Below are 22015 nucleotides of genomic sequence, written 5' to 3' on the forward strand. Positions count from 1 at the left end.
AGTACATCTTTGAAGTTCTGTGAATGATTGTCTTCTTCTATTTAGTTGTGAGAAAATTTCCTCCAAAGGCTTCCTGCCTGGGGAATAATTTGACGAAGAGGGGCTTGGGGATGAGTCGGTTAAAGATCCTGCACGAGTAAGAATCACTGGTCAGTCCACCAGCTCTGAGTGGTTGATGGCTCAGCTCCATAATCTATACGCATTTAAAAGCTGTTTTTAGTGATCATGGGTCCTGTGATGACAAGGAGTATGAAGGGTCCCCATTGTCTTGATTGACATTTCCAGTTGGTTGATGTTCATGCGTCTTACTATTCATGCAAATCGGGAGGTAAAGATTATTTTCTTCCCTTTGCATATGAGGGAGCAGAAGCCTGTAGGTCCCACCTGGTTAGTGGCAGAGTTTGGGCGCACTGCCAGGTGTATCTGACTTTAAATTCCATATCCCTTCCACCACGTTTTTGTCTCTGTGATAGAACTAGATTCCAGTTTTCTTCTCAACCTTTCTGTTGTTTGGGCCAGCAATTTAATTTCTTTTTGCGTCTTTGCTTTCTCCATTTGTAAACTGGGCATACTCTTTACATCATTCTGTTAATTAAAAGCTGGAACTGTTATTTTTAAATACTTTGAGATAGTGGAAAAGACTATTGTAAGATGTTATATGTAATTAACATGATTTTATAGAACTTTTTTCTTAAGAACTCAAGGAGCTCTTTTTTTTAGTATCTGGGCATATCCCTGTAGTATCGTAGAGGACAGAGTGAAGTTCTTTTTCTTAATGGGAAATCTCAGGGTGGAGAGGTTCTGTAAGTTGCTTCCCTCCCCCTGGTTGATGGGCAGTGGAGTGGCGAAGGGGGAGGTGAGGTGTCCTTGATGCTTGGGAATTGAAGGTCTTAGTGGTTTAATGTGATGTTGAAAGCACTTTATAAAGCATTGTGTAAATGAAAGATATTCTCCTTAAACCATCTCATTGATGGAAAAAAAAGAGCCAGAGAGATACTAAGTGGCAACTTAGAATATTAAAAGCGTTGCTCTAACTCATGAGCCTGCCGATCCAAGTGGAGCCGTTCGAATACCTGTTTCCCCGGTGCTACGTTATTGGAATTGGGAAGCATTTAGTGAGTGAGAAAGTTACTTTTTATTTTTTATAGATTCCTGCGAGCTGGACAAATCCCTCAGGCAGATACCACATTGGCATAAAAAACGGCTACGATTTCTATCCAAAGGCTCTCAAGGAAAGAATACAGGTAACGTGCGATCTAGTATCAGTGACTTCTTTTCTTCCTCAAATTTTATTCATACTGAAGAAAAAGATTTCCTAAAATTTCACTAACTTAATTGTTTGGGGGGTCTGGGAGGCTTTCAAATGGTGACTGCTTAAAGCAAGATTCTGTTCAATGGAATGTCACGCATTCGTGGTTCTTAATCTTGGATATATGGATAAGTTTAGGGAATCTGTGAGTACCTTGAAATTATATTCAAATTCTGTGTATTTGTGTTTTTCTGGGAGATGGGATATGCTTTCATTGGATTTTTGAAGGACTTTTTTTTAACTTCAGAAAAGTTAAAGACAGTCGATTTAAAGTGGATTGCCTTATTTATTCCCGTTGCTATTGTTTCTATGGTAATTTGTCCCATTTTCTTAGTCTTTACCTAGCTTTCTTGATCCCAGTCATCATTCAGTATTAGGGAAAGAATTACTCAGACCTAAAGCAGCTGAAGGATAGGAAACACAGTCTGTCATTAGAGAGGTAAGAACTGTGAATTGAAAGAGAAGGAGCCTGCTTTAAGACAACGCAATAGACCTTTCAGTGAGATGGAAAGGTTTGAAATGTTCATTATCCGTCCATCGTGGTGGCCATGAGCCACAAGTAACTGTTGAGAACTTGAAATGTGGCTAGTGTGATTAAGGAAATGAAATTTTAATTTTATGTAATATTTTAAAATTTAAGTTTTAATAGCAACATGTGGCTAGTGGCTGCCGTATTTGACAGTGCTGTGTTAGAGGACCGCTGACACTAGTAGCCCATACACGTTTCAACTATAAAACAAGATGTGATCCTTGCAGAGGAGCCTCATGGGTAAGACCTGTGGGCCCTTTTATCTAATCTAGTATTGTGATTTGCTTCTCCAGGGGTCAGTGAACCATAGGAAGTTACTCAGTACTTTACATATATAACCTTTACTTATTTGTCAGATTCCAATCATTCTGAAAAAAAAAATACAAAAATTAAATGCACATAACTCAACTTTTATTGGATACTATTTTATTTTAAAATTTCAGGCTGAAATGCATAGGTTTTGTTTGTTTGTTTGTTTGTTTTGTTTTGTTTTTATTTATGGCTGTGTTGGGTCTTCGCTTCTGTGCGAGGGCTCTCTCCAGTTGCGGCGAGTGGGGGCCACTCTTCATCGCGGTGCGCCGGCCTCTCACTGTCACGGCCTCTCTTGTTGCGGAGCACAGGCTCCAGACGCGCAGGCTCAGCAATTGTGGCTCACGGGCCTAGCTGCTCCGCGGCATGTGGGATCCTCCCAGACCAGGGCTCGAACCCGTGTCCCCTGCATTGGCAGGCAGATTCTCAACCACTGCACCACCAGGGAAGCCCCATAAATGCATAGTATTTTTATGCACTATATTAAATTTAATCAACCGTGTTAAGGTACAAATTAACATACAAATAGGGTGGTTACATTAAAGCGGATCCCCTTCCTTAGCTCAGTGGAGTTGATTATTTTACTGGAAAGGATTTCTTTAACTAGCAGACTTCCATTGAGAGGCACTAGAGATGAAAGTAAGACCAATTTCAGTAGCAAAGAACCCTATCAAGTCAACGAGGGTGGGGAAAAAAAACAGGCTAGAGAGGAAGGAGATTGAGGAAGCCGGCAGGTCCATCAAAATGCAACTGCAGGCACTCTTACTCCTGTCTTCTGCTTGCTCTTGGCTGAAGGCATTTCCCAGTTCTGTAAGGGTTCAGAATAAACTTTTTCTTCAATGACTGGGATTTCAGTCAGTTACCTGACATGGTATTAGTTATTCTTGGAGAAGGGAAGGATTTAAATTGGGACATATGATGTGTAAAAATACATTTGGTTGTGCCTTGGTAAACTTGTTCTCTTAAAACCTAGATGTGGTGAGTTAACTAATCAATTTTTTATAGCTGGTCCTTTGCTTTATCAGCTTGATTATAAATGATTTTTTTAACCTTTATAGGAGAATTGTATAGCATCACAACTCATAACAACTATAAATGACTGTCTAGGTTTACCTGAATATTTGTCAACCTCATCGGAAGGTCATTTTTCTGTCTTTGCAGAAAGAACGGAAGGAAAAAATTTGGGACCCTGTTCACAGAGTCGCCCTTGCAGAAGCCTGTCGAAAGCAGGAAGAATTCGACGTTGCCAACAGTTGCCCTTCCCAAGTTGGTGCTAGTCGCTTTTATTTAAACGTTACCATGTCCTCAGAGAATTAAGAGTTCTTAGAGAATTAATAGACTCTTTTTCACAAGTTTTAAGTTGTTTGCTTTGACTAATTTTTCTTTGCTTATTTTTCCTGAAGTCAGTTTATATATGTATCTATCAATTGTTTAAAAGTTCTTAACAAACATAGAATACACACACGTAAAAGTGCATGACTCCTAAGTGTATTGTCATGAATTGTCATGAATTGTCACAAAGTGAGCACCCCCTATATGCAGCACCCCGGCCCCTCTCTTGCCTCTTCCTACTCGCTGCTGCTTCCTCCCCAAAGCAGCCACCATCCTGATGTCCCAACACTTATCGGATGACTTTAACCTGTTTTGAACTTTGTAAAATGGACTCATACAGTGTGTGTTCTTCTATGCGTAGCTGCTTTCGTTCGTTGTTTTTTGTGAGGTTCCTCCATGTGTGGGGTGTTGCAGTAGTTTACTTTCCTTGCTGTATAATTGATGGGCCATGATTTATGTATCCGTTCTGCAGCTTGATACTTGCTTTGTTTTCAGTTTTTGGCTATTACGAAAAATGCTATTTTGAAAATTCTCGTGCCTGTCTTTTGACGGGTTATAAAGTGATCGTACCAATTCCACAGGAAGCGTACGAGAGCTCCCATTGTTCAACATCCTTGCCGTTATATTTTTGTGAATCAGTTTATAAAATGAAAATAATTCTTGGTTTATTATGAAAATAATGAATGGTGGCTGCAGAAACTTTGGGGCAACACAGATATGTAAAGTTTAGCAAGTGAAAGCCTCTGAAATGCCACCGCCCAGGGATGGTAACAACAACTTGACATTCATCCTTCTTAATTTTTCTTTTAATGCATGCATTTCTTTTCTTTAATGAATTTTTTTATTGAAGTATAGTTGATTTACAATGTTTTAGGTGTACAGCAAAGTGATTCAGTTACACATACATATATATATATTCTTTTTCAGATTCTTTCCCATTATAGATTATTACAAGATATTGAATATAGTTCCCTGTGCTATACAGTAGGTCCTTGTTTATCTATTTAATGTGTAATAGTGTGTATCTGTTAATCCCAAATTCCTAATTTATCCCTCCCGCCTTCCACCTTCGGTAACCATAAGTTTGTTTTCTGTGTCTGTGAGTCTTTTCTGTTATGTCAGTAAGTTCATTTGTATCATTTTTTTAGATTCCATATGTAAGTGATATCATATGGTATTTGTCTTTCTCTTTCTGATTTACTTCACTTAGTATTTAATCTCTAGGTTCATCCATGTTGCTGCAAATGACATTATTTCGTTCCTTTTTATGGCTGAGTAATATTCCATTGTGTGTATGTACCACATTTTCTTTATCCATTCATCTGTTGATGGACATTTAGGTTGCTTCCTTGTCTTGGCTGTTGTAAATAGTGCTGCTATGACCTCTGGGGTGCATGTATCTTTTCAAATTGGAGTTTTCGTCTTTTCCGGGTATATGCCCTGGAGTGGGACTGCTGGGTCATATGGTAGCTCTATTTTTAGTTTTTTTAAGGAATCTCCATACTGTTTGCCATAGTGGCTGCACCAGTTTACATTCCCACCAACAGTGTAAGAGGGTTCCCTTTTCTCCACATCCTCTCCAGCATTTATTATTTGTAGACTTTTTGATGATGGCCATTCTGACCGGTGTGAGGTGATACCTCATTGTAGTTTTGATTTGCATTTCTCTAATAATTAGTGATGGTGAGCATCTTTTCACATGCCTGTTGGCCATCCGTGTGTCTTCTTTGGAGAAACGTCTATTTAGGCTTCTAATGCATGCATTTCTTAATAAGAAATGGAATTGTATTAGTGGTTCTCAGCCCTAGGTGCATATTAGAGTCACATCAGGAACTTTAAGAACTGTCAGTGCTTGTGCCCGAGAGAGGAATTAAATCAAAACCTTGCAGAGGAGGCAAGCATTTTTAAAACTCTTCAGGAGTTTTAATTAACATGCAGCTTGGGTCAAGGTCCACTGGCCTGTATAGATCTACGTACACATTTAACTTTTATTAATCTGTGTACATCATCCTTTTTTAACAGCTGTATAATCTTCTATTAGACCAAGATTTGTTCTTCAGCCTCCTATTGGAGACATGAAATGTAGTATTTCAGGTGCTACGTATAGACAACTAACTTTATAGAAGAGGGATCTGAATTTAATTATCCTTTTTATATTGTATGCCAGAATTGTTTATTTAATTGTCTTTTTCCTTAAGGAGGAGTAAATGTTGAATATATTGGATAAATAAAAATGAAGCACAACTTCAGATTTTGGGAACATGTGAAACTTAAATTTTTATTCATTAGGACAATTCAGGTGAATGTAGGGCAGTCTAATATAGTATGTAGTTTAAAAAAGTGCCTAGGTTGAAGCATATGAATTTCCCATTTTTGTAGATCTAAATGGTTGAATAGCAGCTTGTATGTACTTGGTCATGAACATAGTATGTACTTAACTTAGCAAATTCTAAAAGAGGTAAGACTGTTCATGGTTCCTGTTATTTATTTGGGTTCTTAAGAAACAAATTTGAAATGGAAATGTTCCTGATATAAAAATCTAAAAGTCAATAGAGAAACGATTTTATAACAATTTTAGCATTACTTTTGGAAATGAATTACACAGTTATAGGTATGTGACCAACACCCTTGGCCAAATGATAGCACCACCATGTAGCACCGTGTCTTTCCCAAAACAGCTGTAGGGAGTGACTGAATATGATAGTGAGTAAAAGAAGTATTTTTTACTGTTTAATATTTTAATTGTTACTGCCACTAAACTAACTGGACTACAAGTTGCACAGATATGAAAAGAATATTTTCTTACATTTTTCCAGGGTAAAATGACTTTACTGTTGGGTCACACTGTGCCTTTGGTGTCTTTGGTTGTATGTTAATATCACTTTTCAAGAGCACAAAATGTGCTAATGTTAACATCTGTTCTAATTGTTTAGGCAAATAAACTAATCAAGGAGGAGCTTCAGAGTCAAGTGGAATTGCTTAACTCTTTTGAGAAAAAATACAGTGATCCTGGCCCTGTATATGACTGCTTGGTGTGGCATGATGGTGAGACCTGGGGGTAAGCCGTGTGTTTCCAGTTCTTCATTTAAAAGTCATTTTATCTGCTCTGAAGAACATTAAACCCTCAGAACTGCCCAGAGATTTGGTTTATGTGACATTAATATCTCCAGGCAAAGCTACTTGAGGGCCAAATTGGCTCTTGGGTAGTTTTAGTAGATAAGCCTTTTGAACCTCTTAGTATTTTAGACACGAAAGCTGACCCTTATCTGTTTTAAAGAATCTTATTTCATTAACCAGATAGTAGTCATTAAACAGATAATATTAGCAGGTTGACGATTGGTGTATGTAGAGATGTTCCTGATTGAAGCTGGGCAGTTTGGAAAGTAAGTGCACGAGGATGTTGCAGAGCATCTACTATAAATGTTTTAAGAGCAGAGGAGGAAAGTTGGGTAAAGATTTACCAACAGAGACCTAGTAGCTAAGTTGAAGCGAGGCAGCGTGATGCGGGCAGCAGTGTAGAGCTCAGATCTGAGACGGAATCCTAGCATGTGAGCTTGAATGCTTTATCTGCACCTCTCTAGGCCTATTTCCTCATCTGTTAATTGGGATGATAATCGTACCTCCTTAGAGGGTTTTGTAAATTTGATGTTTCTAGACATAGTAGGTACTGGATAAGTGTAAGCTGTATCTGCTGCTTCTGCTACTACTAATAATGATGATTTATACCAAGTTACCTATCACGTACATTTTCCACTTTCTTTCTTAGTGAATCACACACTGCAGTTGTGTTTCTTTATGTCAGCTAGTATGTCTTCTTGAATTACTATCTGTGTAGAAGCAGGAATATGTTCTTAATACAGGTATTTAGGCATATATATGTTTCAGGGTCGCTGCAATAAACCAGGGACCCTTCCAGAAATTGTTTTGTAGTTTGAGTCCCTGCTCATACGCAAAGAATTGTTTCCCGAGATGTGGCAAACACAGAACAAGATACGGTGATTTGATTGCCATCTCGTTATTTAGTTTATAATGCACTGACTTAAAAGGGGGCTTTCCTCTCACAGATGTGGGTACTAACTCATCTTTGATAACGGGTATATAAAATTGTCAGTTGAATCGGAAATCTCTACTCCATTTGGGCCTGAAAGTGGTAATAAAATATTTGCATATAACAATATTTCAATCTAGGTGATAGTTAGCATTCATGCAACTTTTCCGTGTATTGTAGTATGTTTTGGTGTGTGTATATGTGCAGGTCTGCACACACTGTGAACAGTTTTTTTCCAAAAGCTTTGCAGAAGCTTTGATCAAGTGTTTGTAATATTAAAAAGTTGTTCAAACATATGGTTTAGTAAATTTTGGGACATCTACCCCGTGGCATAACACGATACAGTCGATCCCAGTCATAAACGTTCAGTGATTTTTGTCATGGGAGAGGAAGCAAGGTTAAGTGTGAGGAAAATACTAGATACAAAATCCGGTGTACACGGAAAATTTACTACAAAACACGCAGGAGGACTTAAGGAAATACTTTAATGTGAGCGGGGATCGGGTAGTGGAGCAATAGGTGGTTTCAATTAAAGTGTTTCTACAGATGCTGAAAGCGCTGCAGACTACGTTGTCCTAAGGGGAAGGGCTTGAGGTTAGGATGTTCAGGGGGCCAGTGTATGTTTCCAGAAGGTTTTCTTGGTCTTTAAGACAATTGACAAAGAAAGTGATAAGTGTAATAGTTTGTCAACAGTATGCTAAGACATCTTGAGGAATTTTTGTGTTGGAAATGAAATTTAATCAAATATTAAGTGAAGTGAAATCTGTGGTAACTAGAAAACATTTTAGAAAATGTTAGTATAATCAGTGAAAAATACAGCAGAATCATGCTTTCAAGCGCTGCTAGAAATAATCTAACTTTTTTTGCACAATACTATATATTGTATGGGGCTTTGGTTCCCCCACCCCATCTCAGAGTGAGATCCAGAATTTTTTGAAGCGAATCTTAAAGATCTCAAATCACCTAAGGCAAACCTCGGCACTGTCTGCAGGTGTTCTCACGTCTCATGTCAGAAATGCCAGCCATTTCTGAGGGGAGGTATAGTGACCTTAAGAGTCTGTTTTGTTTCAAGAATGTCAGGTGTGCCCTCCCCCTGGCACAATTCTGCTAATTGTTAAATCCCTGTCTCTGCACTTAACCAGGTAGCCTAGTGTGACTGCACTCAGGTATTTGCCAGGATGCATAGCGTCAAGTACTGTCCCTCAATAGGGAGCAAAACCTGGTTGGAGAGACACTATTTATAGAGGACTGCGTAAAGGAGAAACACTATTTATAGAGGACTACGTAAAGGAAAGACTATTAATTGGTTTCTTTTCAGTGGTTTTTGACCTCGTTTCAGTTTTTCTTTGAGAGTTTGATGAAGAGTGTGGATTCTTTTCACACACACGTACTCTAATCCTGTCCACAGGCCTTCTCTGTCTTCTAACGACTGCCCCTTGAGTTAAGCCAACCAGACCTTCAGAAACGTGCACCCTTGCGCCGTGTTCACGTTTGCCCTCTGTGGAGCTATGTAGTGAAGTCACTAAGTTTTGTATTTACGTTTTGATACGGTGCTTGAGTTGTTGAGTCCCTCCATGTAGATGGTGGTTATAAGAAGTGCTCTGTGAAATGGGTCACAGTATTTGCTGTGAGAATGCTGTTAAAAGGTGTTGGCGCCTTCTTTCATCATTTGGCAAATAGCTTCTTTGTACCAAGCAGGCTCTCTAGAAGGTGCTGCATGGCCTCTAGACTCTGGAAGCAAGTTCTCCCTGGGAACATCTGAACCTGACTAGGAAGCATCAAGAGCGATGTCGTTGAAGGGCCAGCACGAGTTGGCTGAGCGGAGGGCAGGAAAGGGGCTTGAGGGTAGAGGGGAAAGATGCAGAGAGTGATGGAGGAACTGTTAGCAGTTCAGTGTGTGACGGGCCGCGTGAGGGAAAGGGAGGACTTGAGAGTGATTCCCAGCGTGGAGGCTGGCCAGGTACTTAACGTTTTGGCATCAACGGTGCTGCTGCTTCCAGCAGACGTGGAAGCTTCGTTGGCACACGCTTTATCCGCTAACCTCAGCCCTGATTCCATTTGATATGCTGCTTGTTTTCTCTTTGCCTCACTCTCCCCGTAAGTGTTCATTCTCCCGTGTCTTGCTGCATTGTACGTATTTTGCTGAAATGCCGTAAATCATTTTAGGCACACATTGGACTATGCATAGAAACAAACCGATGATTTCAGAGATTCTTCTTTCCAAATTGTTGCAGCGTGTCAACGAAATGCATGCCTTAGTATTTATAATAACGCCCTCTCTACACTAATACTGGTGGGCTTCCGTTCATTCATTATAGCGATCGTGATTGATGTACTTCGCTTGTGAAAACACAGTTCTTCTTATTTAGAAAATGAGCAGAAAGGTCTAAAAGCTAAACACGTAACGTTGATCCTTCAATGACGTACATTTCGTTTATGACTGTTTTAGATTTATTTAGTTTTAATCAGACTGTCTTCTAAAGTGTTTGGAATATATATTTTAAAAATTACAAAGTGAATAAAATGAGGAAAGAGCAGACAGGAGGACAACCGTGAAACTGTAGAAAATGCTTCCTGTGAAAAATAAATGTTTGCCGAAGGCTGTTATAAATATGAGTCCGAGGCTCCGTGTAGTTCATCTGGTTTCGAGGGCCTACGTACGCTGTTGGAGTCATGAAATCAGTTCGAAAAGAAGCAGCAGGAAGCAGGGCCTAAACTGTGTTGTGAGAACCACCCTAAACTATTCTGAAGGTCGAGGCTAAGCTTTGGGCTGATTCCTTAAGCAGATAGAGATGGTCTTGTGCCTGGAGTTTTCGTGAAGGACAGTTCCTAAAGCTCTCCGTACATGACTTCATTTAAGGGCTGGTTCCTGTAAGTTATTTTACCTAATCTTTACTGTCGACTCTGTGAAACAGGCAGTTGCCATGTTTGTTATGGTAAAAGCAGATAGAGTGGTGAGAAGACATCCGAGAAACGGTATTGCGTGATTTTTTAAGAAGTAAGAAAATAAGATAAATTTCATTAGCTACTCTTTATTCTCATCTTACAGAGCCTGCATTGCTTCGAATGAAGATGGGGATTTGAGTAAATCTACGGTTTTGAGAAATTACAGAGAGGCCCAGGAATATGGCTCCTTTGGCACAGCTGAGATGTTGAATTACTCCGTTAATATATATGAAGATGGAAACCTGCTCTCCATAGTGACGAGTGGAGGTATTCTGCTTCAGATTTGCTAACTAGAGATAAACTTACAAAGTGGTAAGATGACAGATTCTTCTAGCCAGAAGCAGCCTTACAGAGAATTTAATCGAATGATCCCTAGTAAAGAACTAGGTCTGGAATAATGGATGTGACTTGATTCCCTGGAAATTCCCTGGCTTTTTTTAAAGCCATAACCATGTAGGCTCCATTCGAGGAGTATAAGCATGGTCCAACCACAAAAAATACGTCAGCATAAGTCATCTTACGAACAGTAATCTCACCTCCAAATATTAACCCTTGAAAATTCACCCATGAGTGCAAAGAGTCAGGTAAAAGGATCCTCACTACAGCATTCTATGTAATTTTGAAAAAGTTGTAAACTTTTTAAATACCCATCAACAAAAAATAGGTTTTTTAAAAAACTTGTGTTCTTCATCCTGGGGAATACATTATATAGGAATGAAAATGAATAAATCTACGTATACCTGTATGCATAAATCTCAGATACATAAACTTTACTGAAAAAAACGTACTCGTGGTAAAACATTTGTGTAAAATTTTTAAACATGCCAAACAACATTATGTTTATGTGTGTGTGTGTGTGTGTGTGTGTGTGTGGTAAAAATATAAAAACATAGGTGGGAAGAATGTGCGTACCAGCTTCAGGGTAAGGGTAGTGGGTACTTCTGGGGCGGGAGAAGGAGAGTGAAGTAGGACAGCCAGCTCTTTCCCTCCGCCTCCGCAAGCTCTGTTGAGGTACAGCTGAAGGACGGGAAACGGCACGTATGCATACACGCGGTTTGGTGAGTTTTGATACGTGCATACACCCAGGACACCATCACCACAATCAAAATTACAAACGTATTCGTCACCCCCAGAAGTTGGCGCGTCTTCCTTTATAACCCAGCCCTGTCTCCACGCACATCCTCAGGAAGCCGCTGAACTACTTTCTGTCCTCCCTAGCTTACTTTACCTTTTCTAGAGTTTAATATAAATGGAATGAAAGAGAAATTGTTTTTTTGCCTGCCTATTTCAGAATCCATGTGGTGATTGTAACTAGCTTGTTCCTTATTGCTGAGTAGTATTTCGTCATGTGCATCCACCATGGTTTGTTTATCCGTTCACCTGTTGATGCACATTTGGATTGTTTCAGCAGTTGTGTACAGGTCTTTGTGGAAATATGTTTTTGTTTAATTTGGACCAGCATCTGGGAGAACTGGTTGGGTGTGGTGGTTACCTATTTAAGACTCTCGGAGCTCCTCTTCACAGCGGCTGCTCCCTTTACGCCCCGCAGCAGGGGGTGCGTGCACGTCCCCACCCACAGTTGCCACTGCCAGGCTCAGAGCCGTAGTTAAGAGGCACCTCAGTGTGGCTTTCGTTTGTATTTTCCGGGTGACTAACGACGTTACACATCTTTTCATACGTGTATTTGCCATTTGGTTATTCTCTTTTGGGAAATGCTTTTTCAAGTGTTTTACCCGTTTTCCTTTTGAATTCGAAAGATTATGTTCTGGATATTAGCTCTTTGTCAGTTACATATGTTGCAGATATTTTCTCGCCTCTGTGACTTAACATTTTCACTCTCAGTGAACGGGGTGTAGGATCCAGGGTGACAGAATAGTGTGTGTAATTCATTTTTTGTGAATTATCGTTACGAGACTTAAGATAATAATACACTATTAGATGTTAAGATAAGACTATATTTTTTTATTCTGTTACCTTTATTGTGATTAATAATGTGCAAATTGAATCTAATGGTTAAAACTTGGAGTCTCTGAGGATGTTTTGTCGTCTCCTCCCCTTTTTGCCTCTAGGAGCTCACGGAACACACGTAGCTAGTATAGCTGCCGGGCATTTTCCAGAAGAACCTGAACGGAATGGCGTGGCTCCTGGTGCTCAGATTCTTTCCATCAAGATTGGTGATACAAGGCTAAGCACCATGGAAACAGGCACAGGCCTTATCAGAGCTGTGAGTATTTGTGAGCTGTTGACTTCAAAGACTAATGACTAATGATCACGGATATTTTCAGGTTTATAAAGTGCTCTGGCTTTACAAAAAATATGTGGAACTGTATTTGGTGTATAGGACTTTGTTTTTAAAAGCAAAAATGCTTATTAATTCATTTAAAAAATATTTTTATTGAAAATTATTAGGATAAAGTTTTTTGGAAACTATGAAAATATTATTTACATTATACTCTCACTTCTAGTAAATCCCTTAGCAAGCTATCTTGAGCTACTTTAAAAAGCAAAAGGACCTCTTAGCCGGCTTGCTCCGTCAGTGGGAAGAATTTATTATTCTGCATTTCATTTTAGCATATGAATTACATTTTACTTTAGCGAATTTAGACTTTAATAAGAACCATTCCATCCCCCTTCGTCTCCCCGACTCCACTCTGCAAATGCTAGTTTGTTTTTTATTGACTACTTCCTGTACTCTGTGACTCCCTCCTACATTTTTTTAAGTTTATCAGCCATATGCCTGAGGATAACTCATAAGTTTAGATTTGAATTGGAATACGATTGGTTAAGAAACTATGGGATTCCATGCCTTTATTGTACTGGCTCATCTGTTTCTATAAATGGCTGCCTAAACTGGACTCTTAATCTTTTCAATAGATGATAGAGGTTATAAATCATAAGTGTGATCTTGTCAACTACAGCTATGGAGAAGCAACTCATTGGCCAAATTCTGGGTGAGTGTTCTTTGGCACTTGTCAGCCATAGAAGCTTAGCTGATGAAAAGTATTAAATGCTTTTTAGAACTGGATTGGATATTACAACTGAAAAAGAGCAGACTCGGTGGGGAGATGGTAACTGTCTGTCTCTGAGAACCCCGCCCCATTCCCACAGTCACATCTTTGATGTAGTTTTCCCCTCCTAGCCAGCCAGGTGGACCCAACGGCCCATCCGTCACTAGAATTCCTCATCCACGCGCAGCCTGACCTCTTCCAGGTGTACTTTCCTGACAGAATCTAGACTTGTGGAAGCCCGGCAGATCCTTCAGTGATCACACAACTCATCTGCCCGGGTCTGTGGAGGTCACACTGATGTCATACTTCGTTTATGACCGCGAATCGGAGGTGTTCGTCAGCATCGTCTTTGGTCACACTGCACGTGCCCTTCCACTCCTGGATGGCCATTGTACACCTTCTTTTCTCCTCAGAGACTTTCAGCGACCTCCCCTTTCATTCCTCCGCTGATGTCCTCACGTCTTTCTTTCCCAGAGAAAATAGAAGCGCTCAGAGGGAACTTCCATGCCCTTCCTGTGACCTGTCTGACCCAACCTTCTGCCTTCCCTTCCTCTGTAATGAAAGAAGTGCCGGGATCCAAAGCCACTCAAGCACTTACGATCTGGCTCTCATCTCCTCTTTCCTCAAAAGACTGCTCCAGCATCATCCCTCTCCTTTCCTGGGCTGTCGTTATTACTACACAGACATGCTCTAGTACCTGCTAGCTTTAAAACTAACTAACTAAAAAACCTCTTCATTTCACACGGCCTTCACTTACTTTCCAGCAAAACTTAGTTACGTACGTTCACTGTTCTCAATGGACGTGTCTCACTGCCCCACCCCCTCCCTGTGCCGTCAGGATCTTCCTGCCGCCAAGTCCACTGGCTTAGCCTTGACCTCATGTTGCCTTGCCTCTTTTTCCTTCATAGTAATAACTTTGAAATTACCTTATTCAGAGTGTTTACTTATTGAACACCTCTCCCCCACTCCCCACCACACCATACATATATACCCACCATCCACATACACCCACCATCCCCATACACCCACCGTCCCCATACACCCACCGTCCACATACACCCACCGTCCCTATACACCCACCGTCCACATACACCCACCATCCCTATACACCCACCGTCCACACGCACCCACCGTACACACTCACCCACCATCCCTATACACCCACCGTCCACATACACCCACCATCCACATACACCCACCATCCACATACACCCACCATCCCTTTACACCCACCATCCACATACACCCACCATCCCTTTACACCCACCATCCACATACACCCACCATCCACATGCACCCACCATCCCTTTACACCCACCATCCACATAACACCCACCATCCACATGCACCCACCATCCACATACACCCAATCTTGTATATCTCAAGATTGTATTTATGTGACATGCTGAAAAAGACACAATGACTGGAATCAAGAATGATCAGTGGTTGCCAGGGCTTAGAAGGGAACATGTAGCTACAAATGGACAGATAACACCGGGAGATTTTTTAATGAGGTGCTAAAATTATTACTGTGTTATGGTGGTGGTTGCACAGTCTATACATGTGTTAAATCTCATAGAACTGTACACCAAAGAGAAAGTCAATTTTACTGTATGTTAATTTAAAAAATAAGTTTAAAAAGTTAAAGAAAAAAAAAAAAAAAACCTTAATTTTCTCAGATCACTGGTACTAAGTCCCTTGTGGGGCAGGAAAGGAATGTCTCACAAGTACCCTCTGTCTCAGTTGTTTCATCCATGAACGTAATCTCACCTCTTCTTCTCTTGCTTCAGTAGCTTGATTACCTCAGTGTATTTCTTTCTCTCCTTTAACATTCCTTCTTTTAAAGTCTTCTTTCCCTTGTGTTCTTTCCTTCACATTTATCACTTTGGAGTGTCCTTGGCCCTTTACATTTTTTATATTGACCCCATTTTCTTCCTTGTGGTCTAACTTCGTCTCCTTTAATTAATACCTGTAGATTTTTCTTATTTGCTGTCAAGCTCTGACCAGATTTCTCATATTTTAAATCCCACACTTAAGGTCTTCTTAGTGCCTTATTTCCACTTTCACCTTTGCCACTCGTCACGACTGTGTGTGGGGATCCCCGAGGAGTCATTTCTGAATACCTTAAGTGGTAGATGGAGGTGGACACCCCATTGTCCCACCACCCAGTCACTGCTAATGGTTCAGTCTTTGCTCTTGGTCCTTTTGTAGTTTATTTTCCCCACATATGTTCAGTTTTGTATCTAGCGTTTTCGCCTTGTTTAACCTGGGGCCTCCTAACTCCTTCCCTCCACTAAAATCCAAGTAGGGTGTATCTCTTGGGATGGCTGTATCGTGTTCCACCAGTGGTGGATGTGCCGAAATTTACTTAACCGTGCATTTGAGCGTATTTTGGTATTATAAACACTTTGGGAATAGGAGCTAAGCACTTGTAGTTTGAGAATGTCCCTGAGTGATTCTAAAGCACCCCTCCTGATCCGTGACCACCATCTTGCTTCTGCTACTTAGAACCCTTGTTTTGATTTGTTTTTTCATATAAACCATGTTTGAAAATATTTTCATATTGTAATATATTTCTTGAAAAGCGGGACAGTTTTATATGTTCAGCGGAATTGTCTCTTTCAGGAGAATATGTGAAGTAATTAGTGAAGCCGTGTGGAAGCATAACATAATTTATGTTTCAAGTGCTGGGAATAACGGCCCCTGCCTTTCTACAGTCGGGTGCCCAGGAGGAACCACATCAAGTGTGATAGGTTAGTTTCCTGTTTTACAAATAGACTTAAAAACAAGCAGGCAAAAAAACCTCAGTTCATCCAATGTTAGCTGTATCTCTACTCTATGCATAAAGACACTGTGAGCCTTAAGTAGGTCCTTAGGAAAGTGAAATCTAGTAGGGACTTGCTGATCTAGGATTTCCCCTACGGCAGCCTGGAGTAAGGGGTTTGCTGGAAGTACAGATCCAGGGCTGTGGGATTACAGATGTGCAGTTACCTCTGCTTTGAGAATTTGGGTGAGGCTTTCTGAAAGCAGTGTGGGAATGAGGATTTTAATAGGTAGAAACGAGCAAGGGAAGGGCTTTCCAGGCTAAGTAAACAGCATAAATAAAGACGCTTGCTTCACTTCTTATTTATAGTGTAGGGCAACTTATTTATAGTCGCGCTTCCTCCTTTAATTTCTCTTGGAACATGCAGAAAGATTTAGATGTAGAGGAAGGGAGCTTCATTATTGTGAAAAGCAGTCGAATCACATTTCTTCTATGAATGTGGCTTTTTCCCGCTCTTTGGTCTTCAGGATCTGATGCAGTGTTGTTTCACTGTAATCTAACGGGAAAAAATGCCTGTCAACAGGAGTTGTAGGAGAGCAAAATTAGTTGCAGTCATAATATGAAAATAATCAAATTAACTTCCATTATAGTACAGTAGCTGCCACCTTGTGCAAACCCCCCCCCCACAAAACATGAAACCCACCCCTGATTTTTTTTAATATGAGCATGAATGAGGAGGATGAATTGAGAGATCCCTTATGTAGTAAATGAGGCCTAAAGTTTTTTGGTTTATTTTTAAATTTGGGATCAAAATAAGGCTTGCACCTCTTAACATTTGTGATTGGATGCATGACTATAAAAACTGGTCCCAAACAGTTTTTCTCATCTATCCATCAATAACTGCACAGATATGTACATATTATACATATCATAGGTGTTATTATAGTTGTAAAGATATTATTGATGTTGTAGACACAACACGACAAAATTTGGGCATCAAAGCTTAGAACAAACTGGTCCTTTTGAAAATGTTTTTGTTTTGAAATATCAGTGACCTTATGTTTATAGGACGTGCTTTTATTTATAGCTTGTAAATTTTAAGCAAGGTGTAGCTTGCTTTATGTAATTTGGTTTTTTTGGTTTTTTTTTTTTTTTTTTTTTTTTGGCTGCGTCGGGTCTTTGTTGCGGCACCTGGCATCTTCGCTGAGGCATGCACGATGTTTTTCGTTGTGGTGCGTGGGCTTCTCTCTAGTTGTGGCATGCGGGTTCCAGAGTGCATGGGCGCTGTAGTTTGCGGCACACGGGCTCTAGTTGAGGCGCACGGGCTCAGTAGTTGTAGCACACGGGCTTAGTTGCCCTGCGGCATGTGGGATCTTAGTTCCCAGGGATCGAACCCACGTCCCCTGTGTTGCAAGGTGGATTCTTTACCACTGGACCCCTTTATGTAGTTTGAAACTTTTTGATTCAGTAATTCTGTTAAATCATGTGTTAACAGTGCCTGCCAGTGATACATCCCTTGTGTATTCCGGATCTCTAGATATCTTCAAGTACACAAATTAAAATGAAACAGAAAATAGATCTCAAAGGTATCTAATGATCAATATGCACTACGCTGCTACAATGCTCAGTATTTTGTCATTTTTTTTATCCCCAGTTTCACTGAAAATTTTAAGCTAAATTTTACAAAACGATTAGAGTTTTATGCGGCAGCATTGTGAACCTGAGTCCTCGTAACTCACTCATTTTATCCAGCCTTCTGCCCTGAAAATGTGTGTTGTGAAGAAGAACGAGGAGCTGCTAGACTTCGATTCGAAGTCTTGTCTCTGCCGGTCATTTTCTTCAGTAAATTTTTTTAATCTCTCTAGGCTCTGCTTCCAGATTTCTAGAATGAAGGAACTGAGTTTGATCTCTGTGTTCTGCGATTTCAGAGTCTAACTAGTTTGCATCTGCACATTTATCTAAAAGACTGTAGCTGGGACGAAGTGAGGTAGCGGCATGGACACATATACACAACCAAACGTAAAACAGACAGCTAGTGGGAAGCAGCCGCATAGCACAGGGAGATCAGCTCGGTGCTTTGTGACCACCTGGAGGGGTGGGATAGGGAGGGTGGGAGGGAGGGAGACGCAAGAGGGAGGAGATATGGGAACATATGTATACGTATAGCTGATTCACTTTGTTATAAAGCAGCAATTAACACACCAATGTAAAGCAAGTATACGCCAATAAAGATGTTAAAAATAAATAAATAAATAAAAGGGACTTTTAAAAATCTAAAAAAAAAAGACTGTAGCATGTTACATGTTTGTTATTTGCTTATTTACTACAGCCATTTTTGTGGGGAGGGCTGCTGCCAGCTGGAAGAATTTTAGATACAGTGGTCATTTAAAAATGAAGACCAATCAACTGATTCCTTATCTTTCTAAAGTTATATTTTTAAAATTTGAAACACATTTCTCTTTCTCTTTTACACATAGATACACTTTTAGATACATTATTGTATTTAATCCACGTAATCATCCTGGTAGATATTTTTATATACAAAAGCATAGCACCTAGTGTAACACCTGGCATGTAGTGAACTTGCCTTGGTTATTAAATTTTCTTATCTTTCCATTTTGTGAGAGAGAGCTGTGGTATCGGGAGAGTAGGTGATTTACCAGGGTCACACAGCCGAGGGGGCAGTGGGTTTAGAATCGGGGTCCCTGTCTTGTGTCCTTTTGTTAATGACCGGATCCACTCCACAGGTGTTGGTGCCTACGTTTCTCCTGACATGATGGTTGCCGAGTATTCTCTGAGAGAGAAATTACCTGCAAATCAGTACACATGGTCTTCTAGAGGCCCCAGGTAGGTTGAGAATAGTACAGAGGACTGTTACAAATATTTTGTTAAACTGCATGGTGGGGAGGGGCAGAGTTTTGGTCATTTTACCAGTTCTTTCTATTGGTTTTTGCATTTTCATTTTGATTAACAATCTCGTTTTAGGGAAACAGGTAATTAAAGAAATAAATTACAGTTACTTCATTGTTAGATGTATGACATAACTATTCTGTTATAAATTTTACGCCCATGTCTACAATCCTTCACTAAGAATATGTAAGGTTTATATAAGGAAAATTTTATTTTTTTATTTCAATGAAAGTTCTATTTACGTTTTATGGAACCTATTTTTAGAACACTTTCCAACACCAGAAATGCTTTATGATCAGCCACTTTAACAGACTAGTGGAAAATTAATAGAGAGTAAGGAAGTAGTCAGAATTCATGAGTCTTCCCAGTTATTTGTTCCGGTTACAAGATATCAGGGTTCAGTGCAAACATTGGTAGACAGCATAGAGAGTGCAAAGAGAAAAGTGGGAATCACCCTAAACCTCATCGTCTGTCGTGTGTATGGGTCAGATTTCGAAGAGCATCTTTTTGTCACTGCCGTGTGCGTAAGTGGAAACACACGCTACTCAGGCACTTTTATAACCTACTTTTGTCACTGGGTAATACAATGAGAACATCTTTACAGGTCAACAGATATTTACCCAATAATATTTGTTTTAAGATAGTCACCAGAAGGGCTGCTACCAACCCGTTACAGGAGTTGTTTGCATTGCTTTCAGTTCTCTGTTAAAATGTGAAACCAAATAGCCTCAATATTCCTAGCCAGGAACAGCAGTAGTTGTTGAGCTGGTGCTTGGTGACGATGCGATGGTGAACTCTGCGGGCTTTAACTCAGCAGACCCTGCTGGCTCGATCCAGCGTGGCAGCCACTGGTCACACGAGAGTCTGAACTGAGCTGTGCTGCAAGTATGAAATGAACACCAGATTTGCAAACTTGGTACAAAAAAGAATGTAAATTAATTCATTTTTTCCTATCAATTTCATGTTGAAATTATAATATTTTAGATATGTTGGATTAAATAAAATATGTTACTAAAATTAAGTAAACCATCTTTTTGTTAGCTTTTTTTAAATATGGCTTTTAGAAAACTTTAAATGCCATGTGTGTCCCACATGCTTCTCCTGGACAGGGCTATTTTAGACTTTGTAGACTAGAGGGTGCTTCTGCTTATTACAGACGAGTAAAGTACATTCATCAGGCGTCTGAGCAGTGACACTCATTTACTGTCCTTATATAAAACATACTTGATGCTATGGCCTGCCACGTGTAAGCCCAGATACGCGCACGCGCGCGCATACACGCACACACGCGCGCACACGCGCGCACACACACACACACACACACACACAGACGTTTTGTCTACTTATGAGGGAAACAACTGCTGCGTAATAGCAAAATAGCCGTGACTGCGGATGGTTCGTGTGTTGTACTGTGATTTATTTGGCCGGTGGCCTTTTTGCAAAGGCCCTGTGTATCCAGTGTCCACCGTCGTAAGCCGACTCTTAACTGCTTTCGTTCAGTGCTGACGGGGCCCTTGGAGTGAGCATCAGCGCCCCCGGGGGCGCCATAGCCTCTGTTCCCAACTGGACGCTGCGCGGAACTCAGCTCATGAACGGGACGTCCATGTCTTCTCCCAACGCGTGCGGAGGCATCGCCCTGATTCTGTCAGGTAACCACGTGGCTCACCTTACAGCCGTTGCTCAGCTTCCCAGTGAAGCGACAGTGAGTTGTCGGCTGTTCCGCGTGTACTTCAGCCACAGTTACGTTACTTTTCTTAATAAGATAGAAGTACCATGATAGAACGGATTTTAAAAGTATCATTTATATTTCATCTTGGTCCTGGTTCTAAAGTGCATGATTTATTTATAAGCTTAGTTAAGTAGGTGTGAAGTATCTAGACAATTTCATGTTCATAGCATAAAATGAAGTCAGATTGTGGCCGTGAAAAGTAATTGAATAAATTTCTCTTATTTCAGGCAGATACATACATATATATATATATATATATATATATATATATATATATATATATATATATATTTTAATTTATTTATTTATTTTATTTATTTATGGCTGTGTTGGGTCTTTGTTTCTGTGCGAGGGCTTTCTCTAGTTGCGGCGAGCGGGGACCACTCATCATCGCGGTGTGCGGGCCTCTCACTATCGCGGCCTCTCTTGTTGCGGAGCACAGGCTCCAGACGCGCGGGCTCGGTAGTTGTGGCGAGCAGGCCTAGTTGCTCCGCGGCACGTGGGATCTTCCTGGACCAGGGCTCGAACCCGTGTCCCCTGCATTGGCAGGCAGGTTCTCAACCACTGCGCCACCGGGGAAGCCCAGGCAGATATTTTTAATTTCTGAATTTCTCAGGGTGAGAAAATGTGGTACAACTGGCAATGTCCTGGCCCAAAGTAAAGTTTAAGGTGGATACTAGTTTATGTGATGATAATGATTTGAATGTGTATTCACTCATTCAGCAAGCGTATTTATTGGGTATTAATGACTCTTAAGCATTATTTTAGCTCTGGGGCTAAATTAGTGAACAGAACATCAAAAATACCTGCCTGTGTGGAGTTGATGTTAAAGTTGGAGGAGAAACAGACTGTGAACAAAATAAAAAATGATTTCTGTTACATGTGAGAAGACAGTGAATACTGGCACGGAGCCAGCGAAGCGGACGGGGCGGTAGGCTGGCGTGCGAGAGGCTGCCGTGGTGTTGGACGGGAGGGCGTCGGCCCTGACGAGGGCTCAGCGTCCGGGCAGCCCGGTGGCCATGAAGATCCCTCCCCAGCAGCGTCCCTCTGGTCAAGTCCCGGGCTCTCCACCCACACTCCTGGTCCTGTCAGCCTCACCGAGTATCTCAGGGCCGCTCGCGCCTCTTGTCT

General features: G+C 40.7%; 1 protein-coding gene across 3 annotated transcripts in view; it reads left to right on the plus strand.

The window, feature by feature from the left end:
* The window catches only part of TPP2 (tripeptidyl peptidase 2), a 67467-nt gene that overhangs the window by 14320 nt on the left and 31132 nt on the right, over positions 1–22015 (plus strand). For all 3 annotated transcript variants that reach the window (XR_011071023.1, XM_068526725.1, XM_068526726.1), the window contains exons 3-11: positions 1149–1244; positions 3309–3413; positions 6413–6537; positions 10577–10740; positions 12543–12697; positions 13348–13424; positions 16107–16234; positions 18993–19092; positions 20656–20804. Coding sequence is in view for 2 of the 3 variants with exons in the window: in XM_068526725.1 (XP_068382826.1) it covers positions 1149–1244; positions 3309–3413; positions 6413–6537; positions 10577–10740; positions 12543–12697; positions 13348–13424; positions 16107–16234; positions 18993–19092; positions 20656–20804 (1099 nt within the window). In the remaining variant the exon portion in view is untranslated. The remainder of the gene's footprint in view (positions 1–1148; positions 1245–3308; positions 3414–6412; positions 6538–10576; positions 10741–12542; positions 12698–13347; positions 13425–16106; positions 16235–18992; positions 19093–20655; positions 20805–22015) is intronic.

The sequence above is a fragment of the Eschrichtius robustus genome, chromosome 18 (assembly GCF_028021215.1).
Source record: "Eschrichtius robustus isolate mEscRob2 chromosome 18, mEscRob2.pri, whole genome shotgun sequence".
Classification (NCBI taxonomy): Eukaryota; Metazoa; Chordata; class Mammalia; order Artiodactyla; family Eschrichtiidae; genus Eschrichtius; species Eschrichtius robustus.